This window comes from Protopterus annectens, chromosome 8.part0, assembly GCF_019279795.1.
Source record: "Protopterus annectens isolate FY-2018-M chromosome 8.part0, PAN1.0, whole genome shotgun sequence".
Taxonomy (NCBI): domain Eukaryota; kingdom Metazoa; phylum Chordata; order Ceratodontiformes; family Protopteridae; genus Protopterus; species Protopterus annectens.
In genome coordinates, this window is record NC_056741.1 from 1,736,138,802 (window position 1) to 1,736,159,051 (window position 20,250).

The window sequence follows — 20,250 nt, forward strand, 5'->3', positions numbered from 1 at the left end:
TAACTGCTCCTTGCCTTGCTTGACACATCCATAATCACTAAGTGGGGTGCAATAAGTATGTCACAATAAAATTGTCTCTGGCTGACGGTGATGGCCCTGATACATTTGTCATATCTCTCAGCCTCAGAGCAAGAAATTCAGACAAAGCCATAAACAGAAGTGAGACAAAGGCCCACAAATAAGGAGAATTTTTAAATATTGCTCTTATAAACTTAGGAAGATAATAGAATAGTAGGTCTTGCATTAGTATGAATTTTCTGAAGGGTATGAAATCTGAAACTCAAATGTCTGTCATTATTTTCTAACTTCAGTCTTTAATGATTTGCCACTAATTTGCCAGAAAACCACAATTTTATGAAAAATGGGCCAAAAATGTGATGCAAAAATATAAAATACCCACACAATACAGCTGGGAACCTGTCAAAATAGGGACACTTTTTTAATATTAGCACTGTAAACTTGAGCAGCTGACAAAATGAGAGAATCTGCATGCATTTCTGAAATCTATAACTGATCATTACCATTATTTATTAATTGTAAACCCTCCATGTTTTCTTCCACATTTGCCATTTTGCGGAGGGATTATTAGGGGGAGAACACCATTTTGTGCCAAAATCAGGGACAGTTGAGAGGTTTTGGATATAACTAATTCTATGAAGTGATTTATTTGCATGTACCTCTCATCCTCTTAGTACAGGAAATTTGGACAAGGCCAAATATACTGGGAGAACATACGAACAGTACTAAAAGTTGCTCTGGTATAAACATAGTCAGTTGACGGAACAACAGGTCTTGCTTTAACATGCATTTTTCTGAAGAGTATGAAGTCTGAACCTCAATGTCTCTCATTATTTAGTGACTTCATTCCTAAATGATTTGCCAGAAAAACACAAATTTTATGAGGAACAAATCAAAAACAAGAAGCAAAAATCTATTCATTCTGCAGAATTCTGGACAGTTAAGAGGTATAGTTCAGCTGAGGCTGTCAGTTTGTCGCCCTTACCCTAATCAAAAAGTCATGGTGGAATGGGGCCTCCCCCTGCAGCTATTCCAATGTACAATGATTTGGCTATTTCACCTCATTTACCATAAACGCTGTAATGTGCGTACTGCTTTACTTATACGATTATTTGGATTTCATTTAAAAGTTTTATTGTGCATTTTACAGCACAAACACTAATAGAAATCTGCTAAACAAAGCAATGCAGTCTCACAATGAAAATAGACTTAGCATTAAAACCTCTCTGTCCTTGAAACAGCATTGAAACCCACATTCAAAGAAAATACATCTGGCCAGAGGCAGATAAAGATTAACTTTGGGCTGTTTTTAAATCATAGGCCCCTTGCACAGGAAATAAATGTGTTCTTTGATATACCTTCCTGATTGTATTAAAATATATTCGTCTTACAATATAGTACAGCTGTTAGAGGGCATTTTAAATTTGTTTTGAACATTTTTCCAGTAAACATGAAAAAATGCATGCACTAATAATGACAAAACTGCCCAGTTCAGAACATTTCCATCATAAAAGTCTACTCAGACTTCTACATTCCACCAGTATCAGTAAATATGCACACTTTCTGTAGAAGTAAAAGTCATCTAAATAATTCCACATTAAAGAAATCTGTAACTAATGAAGAGGTTGCTGCTAGCAAATAACTTTATATTTCATTGTTTCATCTGTAAATAAAGTGCAGGTTACCATTGAGGAATAAATTGCCTATGTTGCAATAAAAAATGATAAGCTAGTAATATTGCAATAGGGAATGGATGCAAACTGGTAACAGGTTCTTCGTTACTAGGCATCTCCACCAAACAGGACATTCTCAGGACTGCAGCATCCATCCCCTTTAAAAGTACAACAAAGTACAATATCAGCAATGCATCTATATACTGTGGAAGTAGAACCCACAGCCTTCTGCATAAAAAGCAAGGGCACTACCTGTTGTACTATTAACTATACAAGCAGACTCAGCATAAGCGGCATTAAACTTCTCTTCAAGCTCTGAGCTTCTTGTAAAATCCACTTAACACTAAACTGTATCTCTCAACTTTGAAGCACAGGAAATGTGGGAAAAGCCAAAATTTATGGGGGGGGGGGGGAGCAAAAGCTGAAAAACTAAGGGCACATTTTAAACATTGCTTGTGTAATCTTGGAAAGCTGCTAGAATAAAATGCTGTGTTACCAGCATGCATTTCATTGCCAAGTCTTGAACTCTGGATCCTGTGCACTACAGTCAGAGAAATGCACCACTATGCCAAATCAGCTGTTTCTTGAAAGACAGGTAGACTGAAACGTAAATGGCTTTCATTTAGTGAATTCAGTTCTCACCATAGCTCTCAACCTTTTAACACAAAACACCAAGACAACGCCAATAATGGGGGAATACAGCTCCCTAAACATTCACCATAGCTCTCAACCTCTTGGCACAAAACACCTAGACGAAGCCAATAATGGGAGAATACAGCTCCTTAAACATATTCAGTGAATTCAGTTCGCACCATACCCCTCAACCTCTCAGCACAAAAACTAATGGAGGAATACAGCCCCCAAAATAGTAACATTTCAAATATTAATGTTATGTTATAAACAGAACATCACTAGAATAAAAGGTTTTGTGTTACCATGTACTTTCTGAAGAATATGAAGTCTGAAATTGAAATGGCTGTCACTATTCAAAATCTATACAACCAGAAATATGAGAAAAAATTTCACAAGTGGTGGTGTGTAGGGAATTCAAGCTCTTGCTACCTGTTTGCAAGGTGCATGGTTTGAGTCTAGTCAACAGGTATGTTTAACTGGGGCATTACACACACACACACACACACACATACAATCTTGTCATGGTACTGGGAATTTTAGCCTGTCCTGAAGAATGAACTTAAAATTATTATTAATGTTTATCAGTAATGTTTCAGTGGTAAAAATAATTACAATGGAGTGCTCATAAATATTAAATTGTTAAAAAAGTTAACAAATATTGCAAAAAAACTATACCCACTGCAATATAAATTACAGCTAACTGTCATAGAGAACTCCTATTTCTATTAATGCTACAGAGATAATGATAATATATTTATTAAGGTAATGCTAATACCTTAATTAAAAAGTGATTTTATTAATCAGCTGACAATACTGGTAAAATGCTATGTTGTCTTAGATTTTCAGTTAAACATCTGCTACCATTTACAGTAGTAGGATGTGTGGGTTTAATGAGTAAATATACCTTGGCAATTCTCCAGTGTAAAATGGTACAAAAAAACATCTTGAAGTCTGAGCTGTCCAAATATATAGTTATGTGATGCATAATTAGGTTACTGGGCCATGCAAAAACAAAATCCAAATTAGAGATGTTTATGCTTGTTAGAAATATATGATTTATGAGCCCTTGTGAAAAGGACACAAAAGGTTTACATACACAAACAGCATAAGTGGATGCCAGATAAGATCAAAGAAAATGATCTGGACTACCTTAGTGTTTGTGTGGTTCGTGGTTGTGAGAAGAGTTGCAGAGAGAACCTTCTGTTGGCAAACCTCTTATTTTCAAATATGTTAATTAAGCATGCACATGTCTGCAGCAGAACAAAATTGTCTCTTCATATCAGTATCAAACATTTACATGATATTACCAAGTTTTTACTAAAATAAAATATGTTTTTATCTCATTTGTGTACTTAATTTTAAAGCTGGGGTACTGAGTACTAGTCCAGCTTTGATAATGACAACTGCATTATTCTGTTATACTGGATCAAAGTAAATCAGCAGTTAGGAAAAGTGATTTTGCAACCATTCACAAACTTTGAACTACTATGCCGGATTAAAACATGGCCACTTAATGAGCAAACCGCCATCCAGGACAATGCTTAAAACATCCAAGAATGTCCTGAGTGCCTGGATTCTTACTAGTAGAGTCCCACTTAATCAGCTGATGCACACTTGTATACTGCTCTTTACGTCATGGGGCATAGCTGCTCCAAACTGATCTTCATGTTGAAGGCTGTTCAGCTCCTCTTTTACCATTCAGCAGTATTTGATGTCCGTTTTATCAAATGAGTAACAATTTCACTTCTAAGTAAAATGGAGCACTGGCCAGAATTATCAGATGGAAATAGACAGATGATATTAGGCAAGCTGTCTGCAGTAAAATTGTTAGTCGCAGACTCAAAACAGTGATTGCTAGTGTCAAACACACACACACACACACACACACACACACACACACACACACACACACACACCCTACCTGCCCATTTCAGGGAAGCTTACAAAGTACGTTTGTCCGTCCTGCTCTCATAAAAGCCTGTCCGTTACACTCCGTTTCAAAGCTGCAAATCCCACGACTCCTACTCCTTCCTTCCTGCAGTACTGCGAGAGCAGGCTGCTACCCAGCCTGCCAACATTGCAGTCCGAATCCCTTCCATTCTATAAAGACTTGTGGGAATCTTTGGTGTTGAATGCTGTCTTCCTAATTCGGACTGCTGGTGAGACAGTCTGGATTCTGTGAGCATGCTCCAGACTGGTTCACCAGCAGTCTGGATATTGGGAAATGCCGCGAGTGCGCATGCGCAATGTCCAGGACTGTGACAATGTTTTTTTATTTTATAATATTTATTTTATTTCTATTTTATTTCATTTTTACAGCTGGGGGGGGGGGGCTACAGTCCTGCATTCCAATAGCACAAGCCGCTCCTGCCTTTGAGAGAGCAGTGATGACCTGTTCCCTAGTTGTAAGGGGAAGGGGGCAGATACTAGAGATGTCCTGATTTACTGATGGGGGGGGGGGCAGAGGGGTAAAGTTTTCACTGACTCTGTCAGCCAGTAAGTTTGCTATATCTACAGTATTTGTGTATGTGGTGTCCTTGACCACCAGTTCTGAACAGATCTGTGGGTGCTTCTTTTGAGGTTGCGGACATATGTGAAGAAGGCCTTATGATTGCCTCTAGTAGATGTGGACAATTTGGACTCGGTTTGCTTTGGAGGATTTCTCTAGTGCTCTTATTTGCTTGTTCAGGCTAAGGAGACATTGCTTCCAATTGGGCACCTGCTCCTTCTTGGTATTGGACAGCAATTTTTTCCTTTTGTTATAGAGTTTATTTATTGCAGATGTCCACCAGATAGGTTTTCGGAGGATGATTTAGTCCTGACGGGTGTTCCTGATTCCATGCAGCTATATAAATGCTCGTATAATGCTTTGGTGTAGTTTTGGATATTGATGCCAGTTCCTACAGAGGGGGAGAGGGCTGTGAAGCTGTTTATACCATCCCTCAGGAGGCTGTAATCAGCTTTGGGGAAGTTTTTATGTCTGATCCTAACTAAGGGGGGGGGGTTGGGGAGTTGGTGACCTCGAAAGTGACCGCTTTGTGGTCTGATCTCACCAGGGAGGGTGATACTATAGGGGTGCTGCAGTGGTTACGTTGGTTAATACCAAGTCCAGTATCACCCCTTGTGGGTGTATCGACTAGCTGTTCCAAGGCATTTGCATTGACAAAATCAAGGAGTCTCTCGGCATTTGTGTTCTGGTATGAGTAGTTCTTCCAATCTATGTCTGAGAAGTTAGTCATCCAGGATCAAGGTAAAGGGCTGAATCTTGATAGATTCAAACAAGTCCAAATAGATGGATTGGGCATCTTGAGTCAGATTTGGGGACGGGTAGCTAGCTATGATTTGAATAGGGGTCTTGTCAGTGGTTAACTGCACCCGGAATGTCTCCTGTGCGTCATACTGTTCGACCAGCCTCGAGGTGTGTATGTCTTTAATGTATATTGAAACTCCACCTCCTTTGGCTTTACTGTCCACAGTTTGGGGTTTGAATGTATGACAGGATGAGTAACCAGGTAAGGCTGGGGTGCTCTCCGCAGCTTTGAACCAGGTTTCTGTGACTGCACAGATGTCGACATATTCCAGGGTTAGGAATTGGTGCAATGAGTGCAGTTTTATGTTTAGACTCCTAACGTTTAGCAGCATGAACTGTAATTTGTGTTTTGTTGAAATTTTTATGTTGGTAGTTTTAACCTCATCACTTTTCCTAAAAAAGGCACTAAAGGGGAGGCAAGAGCCTTTGCCAGAAGCCTGAAGCCCAGTTGAGACAGATGCAGGCCATCTCTGGCAAAGCATCGTGGTATGTTGATCATATCTTCCCAGGCTGTCAGGTACTGGATCCCCTTAGAATGACACCAGAAGCTAAGCCAATTTAAGTGTAGGTACATAGTTTACACCTATTGCTTTTGTTTTATCTTCATTAATTTTGTATCTTGAAAGACTTGAAACTGTCTCAGAATGTTCCACACCACTGGAATGTCCCTTCCTGGTTTTATCAGGTACAAAATATCATCTGCAAATAAATTCAACTTTTCTTGATTACCATATTAATTGCATCCTTGAATTCCCGAGTCCCGTATTTGCTTTCCAGTGGTTCTCAATACAACTCTGATAACAAAGGGGAAGGGAGGATACCTCTGCCTGGTTCCTCTATTCAAACAGAACTTATCGTTGAGGGACAACCCCCCACACACACACACACACACACACTGGACTTAAATTTCCACCTCCGATCCCTCATATATCCTCCTAATTAACCTTATTGTGTCAGGGAGTTTAAATGCTTCCATTGCCCTACTCATAAAATCCCAGCTTACTTTGTCGAATGCTTATTGTGCATCAAGACCAACAAACAGTGGTATTTGCTTACATTCTGCTTCTTTCTGGATCATCGTTCCTCTATTAATGTTTGCCTCACCTCCACAAAACTACAACGATCCATATCTATCAATTTTGGCATCACCTTTGTCATACTTTTAGCCATTATAAACACTATATGTAGTCATGGTTTAGAATTGAAATGGTCCTATATGAAACTGGATCTGATGGACCTTTACCATTTTTAGGTGTTACAGCCACCACAGCTTTCTTCCAGGATGTTGGTGCTTCTCCTCCTTTTAAAATACTGTTAAACAAAACCTTCCAGATCTTTGTTACTTTCTTCCCTCCTAGCTACCAAGCTTCCACAAGAATACCATCTATTCCTTTAGACTTTCCTGTATATTGATTGCAGTCACCATTTTTATTGCATCTTCTCCTATCATGTTAATAATTGAGCCTTGTCTTCCTCTAACCTTGGCATATTTAATCCTTCCATAAACATTTTTCATTTGTATTTTTTGTGATTTCCATTTCTCTCTGTTTTATACAGATTTTCATGAAATATCCAAAATATTTCTAATACCTGTAAAGCATCTCTGGTTTGTTTCATTGTTATAGGCTCCCTATGCTTATCAGCAGCCCTTTCTACTTTCTGTTGCTTGAGTGAAAAATGGTTGCTTAACAACAGTCTTTCTAAACTTATGCATGTTATCCAGGTAGTCCCTTATTTTCTCTTTAGCACTCTGCAGTTGCATCTCTTCTTCTGTACATTCCCCCTATTCTGCTTCTTTTCTCAACACTTTTATAAAAGTTTCAGGATGTTGGTATTTTGTTCATTGCTTCCAGTGACTCTTCCACAGGTGACATTGGATTTAAAGGATGGCTGCCTTTATATTCATCTGCTGTACAGCAAATTCATATTGTTTTGTATGTCTTCATATCACTTTGTTTTCTGCTTTATTATTTTCTGCTTTATTATTTTCTTTTTCTTCTTCCCTGCCCCCCTCCCCCAAGGGTATTCAGAAAATGTCTAGCTCCTGCTATTGTCTTCTACAGACTGAGTTGTTCAGAATTGTCCTTATCTAGACTTCTCTTCTCATCCAAGCTCCTACCCAAGGGTTCTTCTGACTCCTCATTTGCAATTTGTTATGGGCCTTCTGAGCAGTCTGGGGTTCTTTCTGTACCTAAAGAAGTCAAGCTTAATTCCATCGTAGGATCAGATTTTCCTAAAGTGCAGTCTCATCACACTGTCAGTGACAGCATTTCTTCCAGCAGACAAGGTTATTTTCTTGGTAGATTACTTTCAGAACCTTCTTCCTTTGGTTTATGACCTCTGTAAGAAGAGTCACAGAGCCTTGGGATATATGGAATTGATGATTCCTGTGATACCTTATGCCAGACACCATATGAGAAAGATTCAGTGGTAACTGAAGCTGTCTTGACTTAGCATTGCCTTCTGTTATCCTTCCAAATTCCACTCTTACCCTTCATCAAGAAGGAACTTTTATGTTTGATCAACAAAGCTTCATTCAACCCAGGTGTGTCCTTTCTAGTTCCCTCCACTTGGCAGGATTTGTTTCAGGGGTGCATCGGATATGATGTGAGAAACCCATTCCAGGGATGTCGAGGTCTAAAGGGTATTGTCTCTAAAGAAAAAAAAAATGGCCAAATAAATGTAAAGGTTATGAAGGGCTCTGATTTTAAACCTTTCAATCTCTATATTACCTCAGGATGCCAGGTCTTCAGATCTACTCGGGCAACATCACAGTTATGTGATAATGTGGTAAACCAACAAACAGAGGAGTACCAAATAGTACTGCCTGTGCAGGTTAGAGTTGATAATTTGGAAGATGGCCATTCAACACAAAATCTTTCTTCAAATTCTGTTCATAGCTTCAGAAAGGAACATTGTAGCAGACCCTCGCAAATGGATGCTAAACAGAGAGGTCTGTCATGACATTGTCCATTGGTGGGATACTCCACAGATCCTTTTTTTCCCCTCTGTACAAAATGGGCAACTCCAGCGGTTTTGTTAGAGTACCATGATCTCAGGCTTGGAGAACAAACATAATAACCTTTCCTTGGAAAAGGAGGTTCTTTTATGCTTATTCTCCCTTTCCTTTGATTTCCAAAGTCCTTCTAAAGATCATGAAGGTCAAAGCAAAAATTTTTCTGATGATTCCCTTTGGTCCAGGCAGCATTAGTTTCCTTTTATCTTTCTTTTGGCCAGGGGCAATTGTCAGAAGTTACTTGGATGGACTTGCTAACACAGAACAAAGATTCTTTAATTTATCCCAGTCGACAGACTTTGAATCTGGGTTTCTGGGTGATAGAATTTTAGTTCCTTTTGGGTACCAGTTTTTTTTTTTTTTTTTTTTTGGATGAGCTCATTTTACAGGAAGCTAGAAAACCAAATACAAGGAAATCTTATTTCTTCAAATGGAAAACATTCTCCTTTTGGAGCCAAAGAAAGAATCAGGATCCTTATCAACATGGTATTCCTAATAGCCTGGCTTATTGATATGAGTTGCTCAATGCTGGACTGGCATTCTCTTCTATTAAAGCATATTTGTCAGCTATTTTTGCTTGCCTACCTCTGTATCCACTGCTTTCATCTCAAATTGAGATCAAACAACTTTTGAAGGGTGTCCTACATATCGGATCACCGAGAAGAGCTATCCCTCCTTCTTGAGACTTGAGCTGTATCCTGGAAAGGATTGCCTTATTTCTGAGCCTACTGCTTCTGCTTCTAAAGTTTTGTATTTGGAAAGCAATGTTGAGGTGGCTTTGACTTCTGCTAAGCAAGTTTCAGAGTTGCAAGCCTTGATGGCTATTCCTCCCTTACTCATTTTCCATAGGGCCAAAGTTACTCTCTTGCTCTAATCCTTCTTTTATGCCTAGAAATGTTAATGAACACTCTTTGAATCAGACTATTAGCTTGCCTACTTTTTTCCCTTCTCAGAATAAGGGGGAGAGAATCCTGCATTCCTTGGATTTGCATAGGCAGCTCAGGTTTTACCTGGGCAAAACCATGTCTGTCAGGAAGTCTGATTAGTTTTTGTTTCTTTCAAGGACAAAACCTTACGTGCTCTTGATTCCAAAATACCATTTCTAATTGAATATCAAAGGCCATCTCTCTTTTATTTCTTCCATAGTAAGCAGTGTTTGGCTCCAGTTAAAGCACTTTCCACTAGAACTGTTGCTTCCTCAGGAGTTTTCTTCATGGTCAGGAAGCAGCTACTTGGTCTTCTGTTCACACTTTTACGAGACTGTTTTCTCTAGCACTAGAGCAGGATTTGCTAGGTCTTTTGGACCTTAATCCCATTCTGGTTTCCTCCTCCCTATCTTTTTAAAATAGCTTTGGTGATCTCTCATCCATTAATGCTGCAACTGTGATCAAAGGGCACTGTATAGTTGTGTAAGATTACCATAGCAGTAGATTTTCTGACTGTTCACAATTATGGGACTTATACCCCCCTTGTTTTCCTTCTTTTTTGTTGGGCCAAGGTGGATTGCTTATTTTATTCCACTTTTTCTGTTGTTTTTCTTACGGCCTTTCCCTGTTAGGGGTTACCACAGCGGAACTCCGGTCCGCTAATGATTGGCAGTTGTAAAATAGCTGCCTCTACTTTTGCTTCAGTTCATTTTTGGGGAAAGAAAGTTCTGGGTAAGTCATGTTAGTATTTCTTTTATGTACCCCTGGCTCCATTGGGTTGAGGTCTTATGTTAGACGTACAGTGCAAATGAAGGGTGCCCAGGCTTTGTGCTGGCCGGATGTACAGCTAACACTGACAGGATATCCCATCAGTTAATACTACAACAGTGATCAGTCAGACTTCTACTATTAGAAGTTCTTGCACAACTGTATACATGGGCAAATAGTGTGAATAACCTATATAAAAACTAATTGTTTCAGCGTCTTCATTTAACAAGGAAAAATATACCAATTTGTTAGTAATCATGGTGAAAGATAATGCAAGGAATCCATTAATCTCCTGACTGCATGTGTAGTATGTGTTTTAGTGATGTTCTTCATGTTTCACTGTTGCAGTCATTACATTTGGGTAATCTGCTTGCAGGTTGCCCTCAGTCGGCCTGATTAACAAAGTCTTGGGTCCTGCGTCGGTTGCTGTCCTTTCTTCCATGACTTCAGGTCGTCAGGGGTATAAAACATTCAGCCGACGCCATTGTATCAGTCTTTCTTGCCGTGCGGTGCCCGAAGCAGAAGCAGTTTGCAAGTGCCGGTCAGCCGACTCCTGAAATTTTCGTTTTTGAGTTTCAGTACCGAAGTCTTCAACTAAAGCTAAGTACCCCATTGGGGAAACTTTTTCTTGCTCCTTACCGATGTTGGTAAAAGTTAATAATTGCATTACTTGTGGAAAGCAAATACCTCATAAAGATTTTCATTCGTACTGTATTCCTTACCTAGGCCCTGACTATGACGTACCTTGCTGTCAGTTTTGTGCTTTATTTAACCCACGTACTATCCGTCATTGGTATATTTTTGCCTCTAAATATTTCGGTTCTCGGTTTAATTATCCAGAAATGTCGGTTAGCCGTCCGACTACTGGGATTCCGAAAAAATGCAAAGATAAAGACAGAGACAGGCTGCCGAGGACCAAAACTGCCAATGACGCTTCTCATAAGCCAGTCGCCAGTTTGCCGGTACTCAGTGAGGGGCTTTCGCAGCTCCTGATACCCGCTACTTCTGATTCACAGGCCTCTACTGAGACCCATTCGGACTCCAGTATGCCGCGAGATGCTTCAACTATGGAACCCGCGGCTGTCTCTGCCTTGGATGGGTCCGGAGCTGCTGTGCAGGCACCAGCTTCTGAGGGTGTATTCAGGCCTATGGACTTGCACATTAAATCGACGCCTCCTTCATTACTTAGGCCTAAATCTTGATCCATGTGCAAATAACCGATGCTCAGGCCTCTAATAACTCTAATCAGGGGTAGCCATCCACCCCCTTCTAAGACGCCTAGGACTGAGTTTGATTATGAATCTTCTGGTCAAGATTCTGTTTTTTCTGATTCTTCTGATGACCTGGATTTGTCCTTATGAGGATTCTGATGCAGAGGACTCTATTCCCTCTGCTTCCCCTCCTGAGGATTTTTCTTTTGGGGAAACCTTACATTCTCTAAGGGAGCATTTCCACTGGGAAAACCAGGATTATTCTGATTCAAAAAAGCGGCTTAGGGATTTCCTTCTCCTACCTCAGCATAGGCCTTTAGCTATTCCTTCTGTACTAGACATTGTTGATGCTTTTTTGAAAACTAGTTTAGCCCCTGATTCCCTGCCTTCTGCTCCCAGAAAACCAGACAGAGATACTACAGGGTCCCTGAGTCCCACAAGTTCCTTTTCAAAAATCCTATTGCAGATCCAGAGACTATTTCACAGGAGCCCAAGGGCATTAAGGCTTCTACTGCTAAAAATCCTACCCCTTCTGATAGAGACTCCAAGGCGCTGGATAGATGGGGTAAGAAGGTTTACACTTCTGCAACATTGGCCATTAGGGCTTTAAACTGCCAGTTTCATATGTTAAAATATCAGCAACATGTTATTGGACTGCTTAAACGGAAAATGATGTTGATTCCTGACTGTGTGGAAAATAAAGATTTACAGGATTTAATGCATTCTGCCGAATAAGTTGAAAAACATACTTTGCAATGTGGTTTTGATTCATTAGAGGTCTCTTGCAGGGCTGCTGTTACTGGTTCTGTGCTCAAAAGGCATGCTTGGCTTAAGAAGCAACTTTTACCTGATCATGTTAAAGCTAAATTGTTGGATGCTCCTTTAAATCAGGACCGCCTGTGTGGCAACAAGGCTGAGGAAGTTCTTAAAAAGATGGAAGATAAAGCTAAATCTATGCATACTGTTAAAGATTTTTTACAAGTTCAGCCTCCTAGATTTAGTAGGCACTGGCCCTCTAAGTGTTGGTCCTTTCCAGCCCCTTCAGGTCTTCTCAAGCCAAACCCAGACACAGCAAAAACCCCAGGTTTCAATCCCAGGGGACTCCCAGAACTAAGCAGTGGGGAGCCTCCACTACCAAGTCTGGGAATAATAAGACTCCCCGCTATGGTAAACTGTCTCAATGACTTCCTTTTAAAATTTCCAAGCACTTATCTGACTGACCCTTTGGGGGGGGAAAGATTGCTCTTCATGCAAAGAATTGGGAACTCATTACCCAGGACAAATGGGTTTTAAATAGTGTCCCAGGGATACAGATTTCACTTCCACACATTGCCAACACCATGTGGGTGGCCGGACCTACCCCCAAGTCAGTGGGCAGATGCCCAAAAACAAGTACTTTCTCTCTTAAGCATGGGGGCTATTCATCTGGTACCAGAAGAGGAAAAGGAACAAGGTTTCTACTCAAGACTTTTCTTGGTACCCAGGAAAGACAATTCATGACGTCCTATCCTGGACCTGTCTACTCTAAACACCTTTTTGGAGATTCCAGAATTCAAGATGCTGACTCTTCACTTAGTTCCTATGCTAGGCAAAGATGCCTGGTTGGCAACACTAGATTTAAAAGAAGCGTACCTACACATTCCAACCAGGGAATCTTGCAGAAGATACCTATGCTTCAAAACACGCTACACACACTATCAGTTCTCTGCACTGCCCTTTGGCTTATCTACTGCGCTCAGGGTATTCACAATGTGCCTAGCTCCACTTATTGCATTTTGCAGGCAAAGAAATATTCACATATACCCATACCTGGATGCTTGTCTAATTCAGGCAGAAAGCCAGGACATACTTTTGAATCATCTGGCCTTTGTAAAAAGGGTTCTAACTTGTCTGGGGTTCACCATAAACGAAAAGAAATCACAACTGGTACCCTGTCAACAAATTATATTCTTGGGAGCAAGCTTGAGTACAACTTCCCAGATGGCTTACCTCACACCAGAAAAGCAAACTCATTTGACAACTTACTGCAAAGAAGTGGCCACAGAAACCCTGCTGTCTGCAAGACAAATACTGCAAGCCTAGGGGTTCATGGCCTCCTGCATTCTTCTAATTCCATATGCAAGACTGCATATGAGGAATCTACAATTGTATCTAAAAAGCCTTTGGTGTCAGCATTCTCAAAACCTAGAAACATTGATTCCTTTCATACCTTGCCTACACCTAGAGTTCCTTTGATGGGCAGAGGCCTGCCACCAAAACAAGGGACTACCTTTCACACCACCCCCTGCCGCCCAAACCCTAATAACAGATGCATCAGACTATGCATGGGGAGCTCACCTGGCAGGGAAGTGCATTCAAGGCAAATGGAACCCAAATGCACCTGCATATCAATCAAAAAGAAATGTTAGCTCTACAGAATGCTCTGACAGCCTTCAAGGGCCACATTCTTCTTGGACAACTAATGGTAAAGACGGACAACACCACTGTCATGTGGTACATAAACAAGCAGGGGGCTACACATTCTTACCTCCTCTGCAGACTAGCCATGGCATTGTGGAACACAGCCTTGAGCTACCAAGTGCACCTACAAACTCAATTCCTCCCAGGAAAATTAAATACACTGGCAGACGGACTAAGCAGAAACCTCATGGACCCACACGAGTGGAAACTGGAACCAAGGATTTTCAACATGTTGGCAAGCAAATGGGGGAGCCCAGATATAGACCTGTTTGCCTCTCCCCAGAACTACCAATTGGACAAATCTTGCACAAGGACTCCCCACAAACAAGCCTGGAAAGTGGATGCTCTGTCCTTCAGCTGGAAAAACCTATCAGTCTATGCCTTCCCCCCCCTCTACCTCTGCTCTCCAAAGTACTACTAAAAGTCAAACAGGACAAACCAAGGATGATTTTGATTGTTCCAGACTGGCCGCGCCAACACCGGTACCCCCTCCTGCGCACTGTGTCACGGTTTTCTCCATGGCACGTGCCTCAGACTCCTTCCCTGCTGTCTTAGCAGGAGAACCAGATTCGGCACCCTCAGCTTCCAACACTGAACCTTGCAGCCTGGCTCATTACTTAATCTCTCCTTTACCATCCCTCAGCAAACCTGTGATGGATATCCTCTTAGAGGCAAGGAGGCCTAGTACTAGAAAATCTTATCCTGAAAAATGGAAAAGATTCTGTGCCTGGAAGCAATCTCAATGGATGAGCACAGCAGCGCCCACTTTACCTCGGATTTTACAATACTTAACAGGGATGCTTCACAAGGGCCTGTCTTTTTCCTCCATTAAAATCCATGCCTCAGCCATTTCAGCTCATTATAACACAGAAACTCCCCTCTTCTCTCATCCACTGCTCAAGCAGTTTCTCAGAGGGGCCACAAATTTAAGACCACCCAGGAGAGCTCCAACTCCAGCCTGGGACCTTAACATTGTCTTGGAGAAACTCACTCTACCTCCTTTTGAGCCAGCTGCTACTGCAGACTTAAAATTTCTTTCTTGGAAAACAGCTTTATTCTTAGCAATCACTTCAGCTAGAAGGGTATCTGAATTATAGGCCCTTATGGCAGTGGAGCCTTTCATCATCTTTCATGCGGACAGGGTGTCACTCAGAACCAATCCATCCTTCATGCCCAAGGTAGTATCCAGTGTGGCTCTCAATCAGTCCATTCATTTGCCAACCTTCTTTCCCAATCCACAGAATAAAGGGGAACGCATACTGCATTCCTTAGATGTGCACAGACAACTTAGATTCTACTTGGACAAGACTGAACCTCAAAGGAAATCTGAACAACTGTTGGTAGCATTTGCTGCAGGGGCAGAGGGGAAGGCTATTTCAAAGCAAACCATTTCTAAATGGATAAGCCATTGCATTCATTTCTGCTATAAGCACCATGGAAAACCTATCCCCCAGGGGATCAGACCTCACTCCACCAGGGCTGCATCTACCTCTACAACCTTTCTCAGAGGCATTCCTACCAGGGACATCCTAGAAGCTGCTACCTGGAGTTTTGTACATACTTTCACCAACCATCATCATTTGCCAATTTTCTCTAAATGCAGAGCTGGCTTTGCCACTGCAGTCTTGCAGGGCCTTATAGCTGGCCCTAATGCTATCTAAACTCCTCCTCCCAACCATAGCTTTGGGAATCTACCCAAATGTAATGGCTGCAACAGTTGAACACGAAGAACATAGTACAGTTGTGTACACTTACATATATGTAGATGTTAGAGTGTATTCACTGTTGCAGTCCTGGTTAGCCTCCCTCCAGCCCCCTAACGTTTTTTGGCTATACCTCTACTTTCCTTTGCTATGCTTAAAAGCCTTTTTGGTATATTTGCTGTTTTGGTGGAGGTATATCTTTGTGTTTTTATGTTTAATTGCTTCCCATTAGGGGGGCACCTGACATCTGGGGCAAGAAAACCTGATGCAATGGTGTCGGCTGCATGTTTTATACCCCTGACGACCTGACGTCATGGAAGAAGGGACAGCAACCGAAGCAGGACCCACAACTTTGTTAATCAGGCCGACCGAGGGCAACCTGCAAGTAGATTACCCAAATGTAATGACTGCAACAGTGAATACACTCGAACATCTGCATTTATGGTAAGTGTACACAACTGTACTTTATCCCTTGCCTCAAGGTCAGCTGTGGTGGGTTGAAGCAGTGTGCCTGATGGATAAACTGTTTCCAGTAGATCTACTGTCTAATCAACAGATTTTACTATATGGAAGTAGCTGGGTAAATATTCCAGAGTATAGTAAAAAAAAATTTTCAGCAGTATTAGTACTGAACAATTGGTACTGCCAGATTAGAAAGCACAGTTGTTCTCCGTTTTCTAGATCAACTGGTGGAATAGTTTCAGTCATCTCTCCCCGACCCCTTTGTTATGGAAGTTCTTTTTGGGTTATCTGCTGGCTGCATCTGAGATATACCGTAAATGTACTTCTGTCATGCTTTTTTGGTACTTAATAGTGTGTGTGCATCCTGCATTAAAATTAGAATTAACTGTACTTCACTTTGCCTTTCTGGGTAGGCAGAAGTATAGCCAAACTATCCACTTATGTTGTACTGATGAGGTTAACAAAAAGGCCCAAAAAATGCAAGTCCACAGATGGTGGAGTTTGGCTTTATTGGCCTGAATGTAGCCATAAAGACTTAAAAAAATGAAAAAAAAGTCATGGGCACTCAGAAGCCGTATAGCTGAAAGAAACAATGTCCTTAAGGGGTTTTTTTTGCATTTATCCCATGAGCCTCCATTACAGGAGGTTTAAGGTTATCACACAGTGAAACCTCTTAGCTTGGCTTAATTTTTCTTGCAGTTTTTTTCTGGGTAGGTTTTGTAAATGCACTTGTACAACATTTTTAAACATATATTTTCTGTAGTAACCAAAATTATCAACTGTTGTAGAAAATAATTGTGAAATATTTTGCGTGCAGTTCATTTATAAATGTTATTTAAGTAAAAATGGATGTAAATTCAGAGCTAGGTTTGTCTGTAATGTAAAGATTTTGTAAAGATGAACTGTTTCAGTATCTGGCAAGTTAAACATGTTCAAATGCATTTGCTCAAAAATGTGATTAATGGTGTGTTTTTCCCTCCCAATTGTTCATATATATAGTGAGCAATTTGGCCCTTGTGAAACCAGACAAAGCCAAAGCAGTGGAAAACTATCTTATACAGATGGCGAGATTTGGACAGCTTGGTGGAAAAGTATGTGAAACCATTTCTTGTGGGATTAAACTTGTCCTTTCAGTTTATTTCAGCTGCATTTAGAGACTGATTTTAAACTTTTCTTAAATTGTTTACACTACTTTGTTCATGCTTTACCAGATGTTTTCTTTTATTTGGAAATTATTCTAATATTCTATGTAGAGATTTAATTCACTAAGTAGCCAGATATGATGCAGTATGGATATTGGAAGAAGTTTGCCATGTCTCAAATGGTGCTGTTGCATCTGTGTCGCAAACCCATGTGAAAAGCAACAGAATTGTGAAATAACTGGCATTACACTCCAGAATGTCCGGTGATGGTCCATAAATGTTAATTTAAAAATCAAAATATCTTATTTTGCTTGCATGTTCTTTTTTATTGAGTTTTAGCTCATTAGTAATTTACTTGATCGTTGCGGTTCTGCGATGTTTGGATGGTTTCTTAAGGTTAGTGAACGGGTATGCGTTATGTAGTCTTTCAGCCCAAATTATTTTGCTGTTCCAGTTCATTTTGAAATCATTTGGAAATTCATTTTGAATGAGTGAATGTTGGCTACCTCTTCACAACAGAGGTTGCTGTATAGTGTAATGTATGAAATGACTACACCAGAAAGATGAAAGTCCTTCTTTTTAATGACTTTTAACCTGATCATTTAAAAAGACTAAGTTGTGTGGATTTGTTGTACTCTGGTATGCAGCACTCTTGGATGTATTTTGTGAAGCATAAAAAAAAGTGGGTGTGAGTAACTTGCTCCTGGGTGTCTGGGCAAGGTTTTGAAGCTATTTTTACAAAATTGCTTATAAAAAGCTGGTTTTGTTTTGGTTTAATTTCTCCAAGTCTTGTGGGTTTCTAATACCATGATGGGAATAGACTCCATTCCTAAGTCAAATTATGATTAAAAGTTTGTGAAATTAGTATTGTTTCAATCTTTGATGTTAGCCAGAAGTGCTTTTCACAGCACCTGCAATGTACTCAGAACTGACTTCTCCTGCAGTTCATATGGAGTTACGTGTATCGGTAGTATATTTAAATATGACTGTAAATTCTTTTTTATGAAACCCATTGCTTGTACTACTATTGGAACTGTGTAGGTACCCTTTGCTGCATTGCCCTAGTTTCTGTCTGCAAATCTTGGTATTTTTATAACGTTGAGTGTCTCTATACATAAGACACTGTAATCACTTGATGTAGCAATTTCAACGATCAGTGATACTTTTGGTTTCTTTTCATTGACTACTGTGTCTGGTTTTCTCGCATCTGTTTTTTGAACTGTTGGTAATGGGTGATCCTATGTGATATAAGCTTCATCATTTTCTATAATGCTTTGTGGCTCATATTTCCAGTTTCTCAACTACAGCTTCAGCACTGTAATGTTTGCACAATTTTCAGTGCACCAGTCTTGCTACATTATTATGCTTTTCAGTGTTTTGGCCGTGTGCCATTAGTGTATCACACACAGCAACAAGATTTATTTATTTAATTTTTCATTTGTTTATGGGGAGTGTCCGACTGAGCTGGAGGCCTATTTTCAGCGAAGGCCCATGGAGAAAATTTCCATGTTATACAAAGAGCAGATAAAAACAATTACAGAAAGTATGAATTTAACAGAAGTTCCACAGATGCAAAAAGATAGTACAACAATTTTTTTACAAATACCTGAGGTAAGGTAGTTGGCTAAAACAACACAAGACATGGAATGTGTTTACATGAAAACGTTCTCCGACTCTTGTCTTATCAAGAAATTAATTCACAATAAGTAGTGAGCTGCATGGTTGTTTAGATATGAGTCACTGTATGCCTTCTGCTAAGGTGCAAGTTTGTTAGTTATTAAAAAAATCTTATTCTGGTTACATGATGTGCAGTAGAACAAAAAGGTAACAAGGTGTGCGACTATTTACAGTTCTGTTTTACCGAACATACATTTTCTGTTTCTCCCACGTGTTCAGTAGACTTTGTAAACCAAATGTGTACGTAGTCCACTCTTCTGGGCCATTAGTATTAACCTTTCATCCTTTGGTTTAAATTCACTTCTTCCTATCCATTCCTGCATCAAATCCTTATCAACATGCGTCTGCTCCAGGAGTTTTCTGTACTTGCAACTATATTTATGCCTGTTCTGCATTTCTTGCCTTTTCATGTGATCTTTCTCCTTATATTCTTTCTTTTGTTTTGTGGCACATTTCAGTTGCTGCCTGTTTTTTGTCTACTTCTGGTTTGATTTCCATTCCCGCTTGACGCTGATTTGCATCTGCTGAACTAAGCGGGGAAGTAATCTTACACTTGTTCTTTTCATGTTTTAAAACTTTGGCTATGTTTGGGTCTGATGAGGTCAGCAGCTATGTATGCAGTCTTGTGATTGAAGATCTGTACATTTTTTTTTTTGTAATCTGTCTATGCCATTCTTGTTTTCATCCCCTTTTTACAATTTTCCATTATAATTTTATTTGTTCCACATGACTTTTTGTTACCTTTTTATTCTATTGCCATGATTGAGTTTTCTTCTAAATGACTATAAGTTCTGTCAGCATCAAATCCAGTATATAGTTTACACATTGTCAGAAGGCGAACTATTGGCCTATAGTTTTTAGGATAGCTTGTAAGTTCACTATTAGAGGGATATATTTAGTCCTGTTAACCGGGTTGGTGTCTGTTCAGGGTGCACATATAAGTAGTCAGGGCTATATCTTTGTGTAAGGATGTTGATGCTTTTAGCCAGAAGTTAGGTACTGCATCTGGCCCTGAAGCTTTCACAGTTAGGAGCTTTTCTTAATTTTGTTCATTTCCCTGGCTGTTATTTCAGCCCATAGGGACTTTGAACGTCTTACTGTTTCGTTTACTTCTTATATCCTTTCAGCATCTTTGTGATGTTCCACAGGGTCTTCATAAATATTTCTCCAGAATGCCTCCATTTCCTTTTTTTTGTAGTGTTTCTGTTCCTTTTGCTTTCTTTCCTGATTCTCTCTAAAACATTTTGGGTC

At 40.1% G+C, this 20,250-nt stretch overlaps 1 protein-coding gene across 1 annotated transcript in view; it reads left to right on the forward strand.

Annotated features, from left to right (window-relative positions):
• The window catches only part of PDCD5 (programmed cell death 5), a 473,710-nt gene that overhangs the window by 193,379 nt on the left and 260,081 nt on the right, over positions 1-20,250 (forward strand). The window contains exon 3 of the mRNA XM_044079507.1: positions 17,180-17,271. Within this exon, the coding sequence (XP_043935442.1) occupies positions 17,180-17,271 (92 nt within the window). The remainder of the gene's footprint in view (positions 1-17,179; positions 17,272-20,250) is intronic.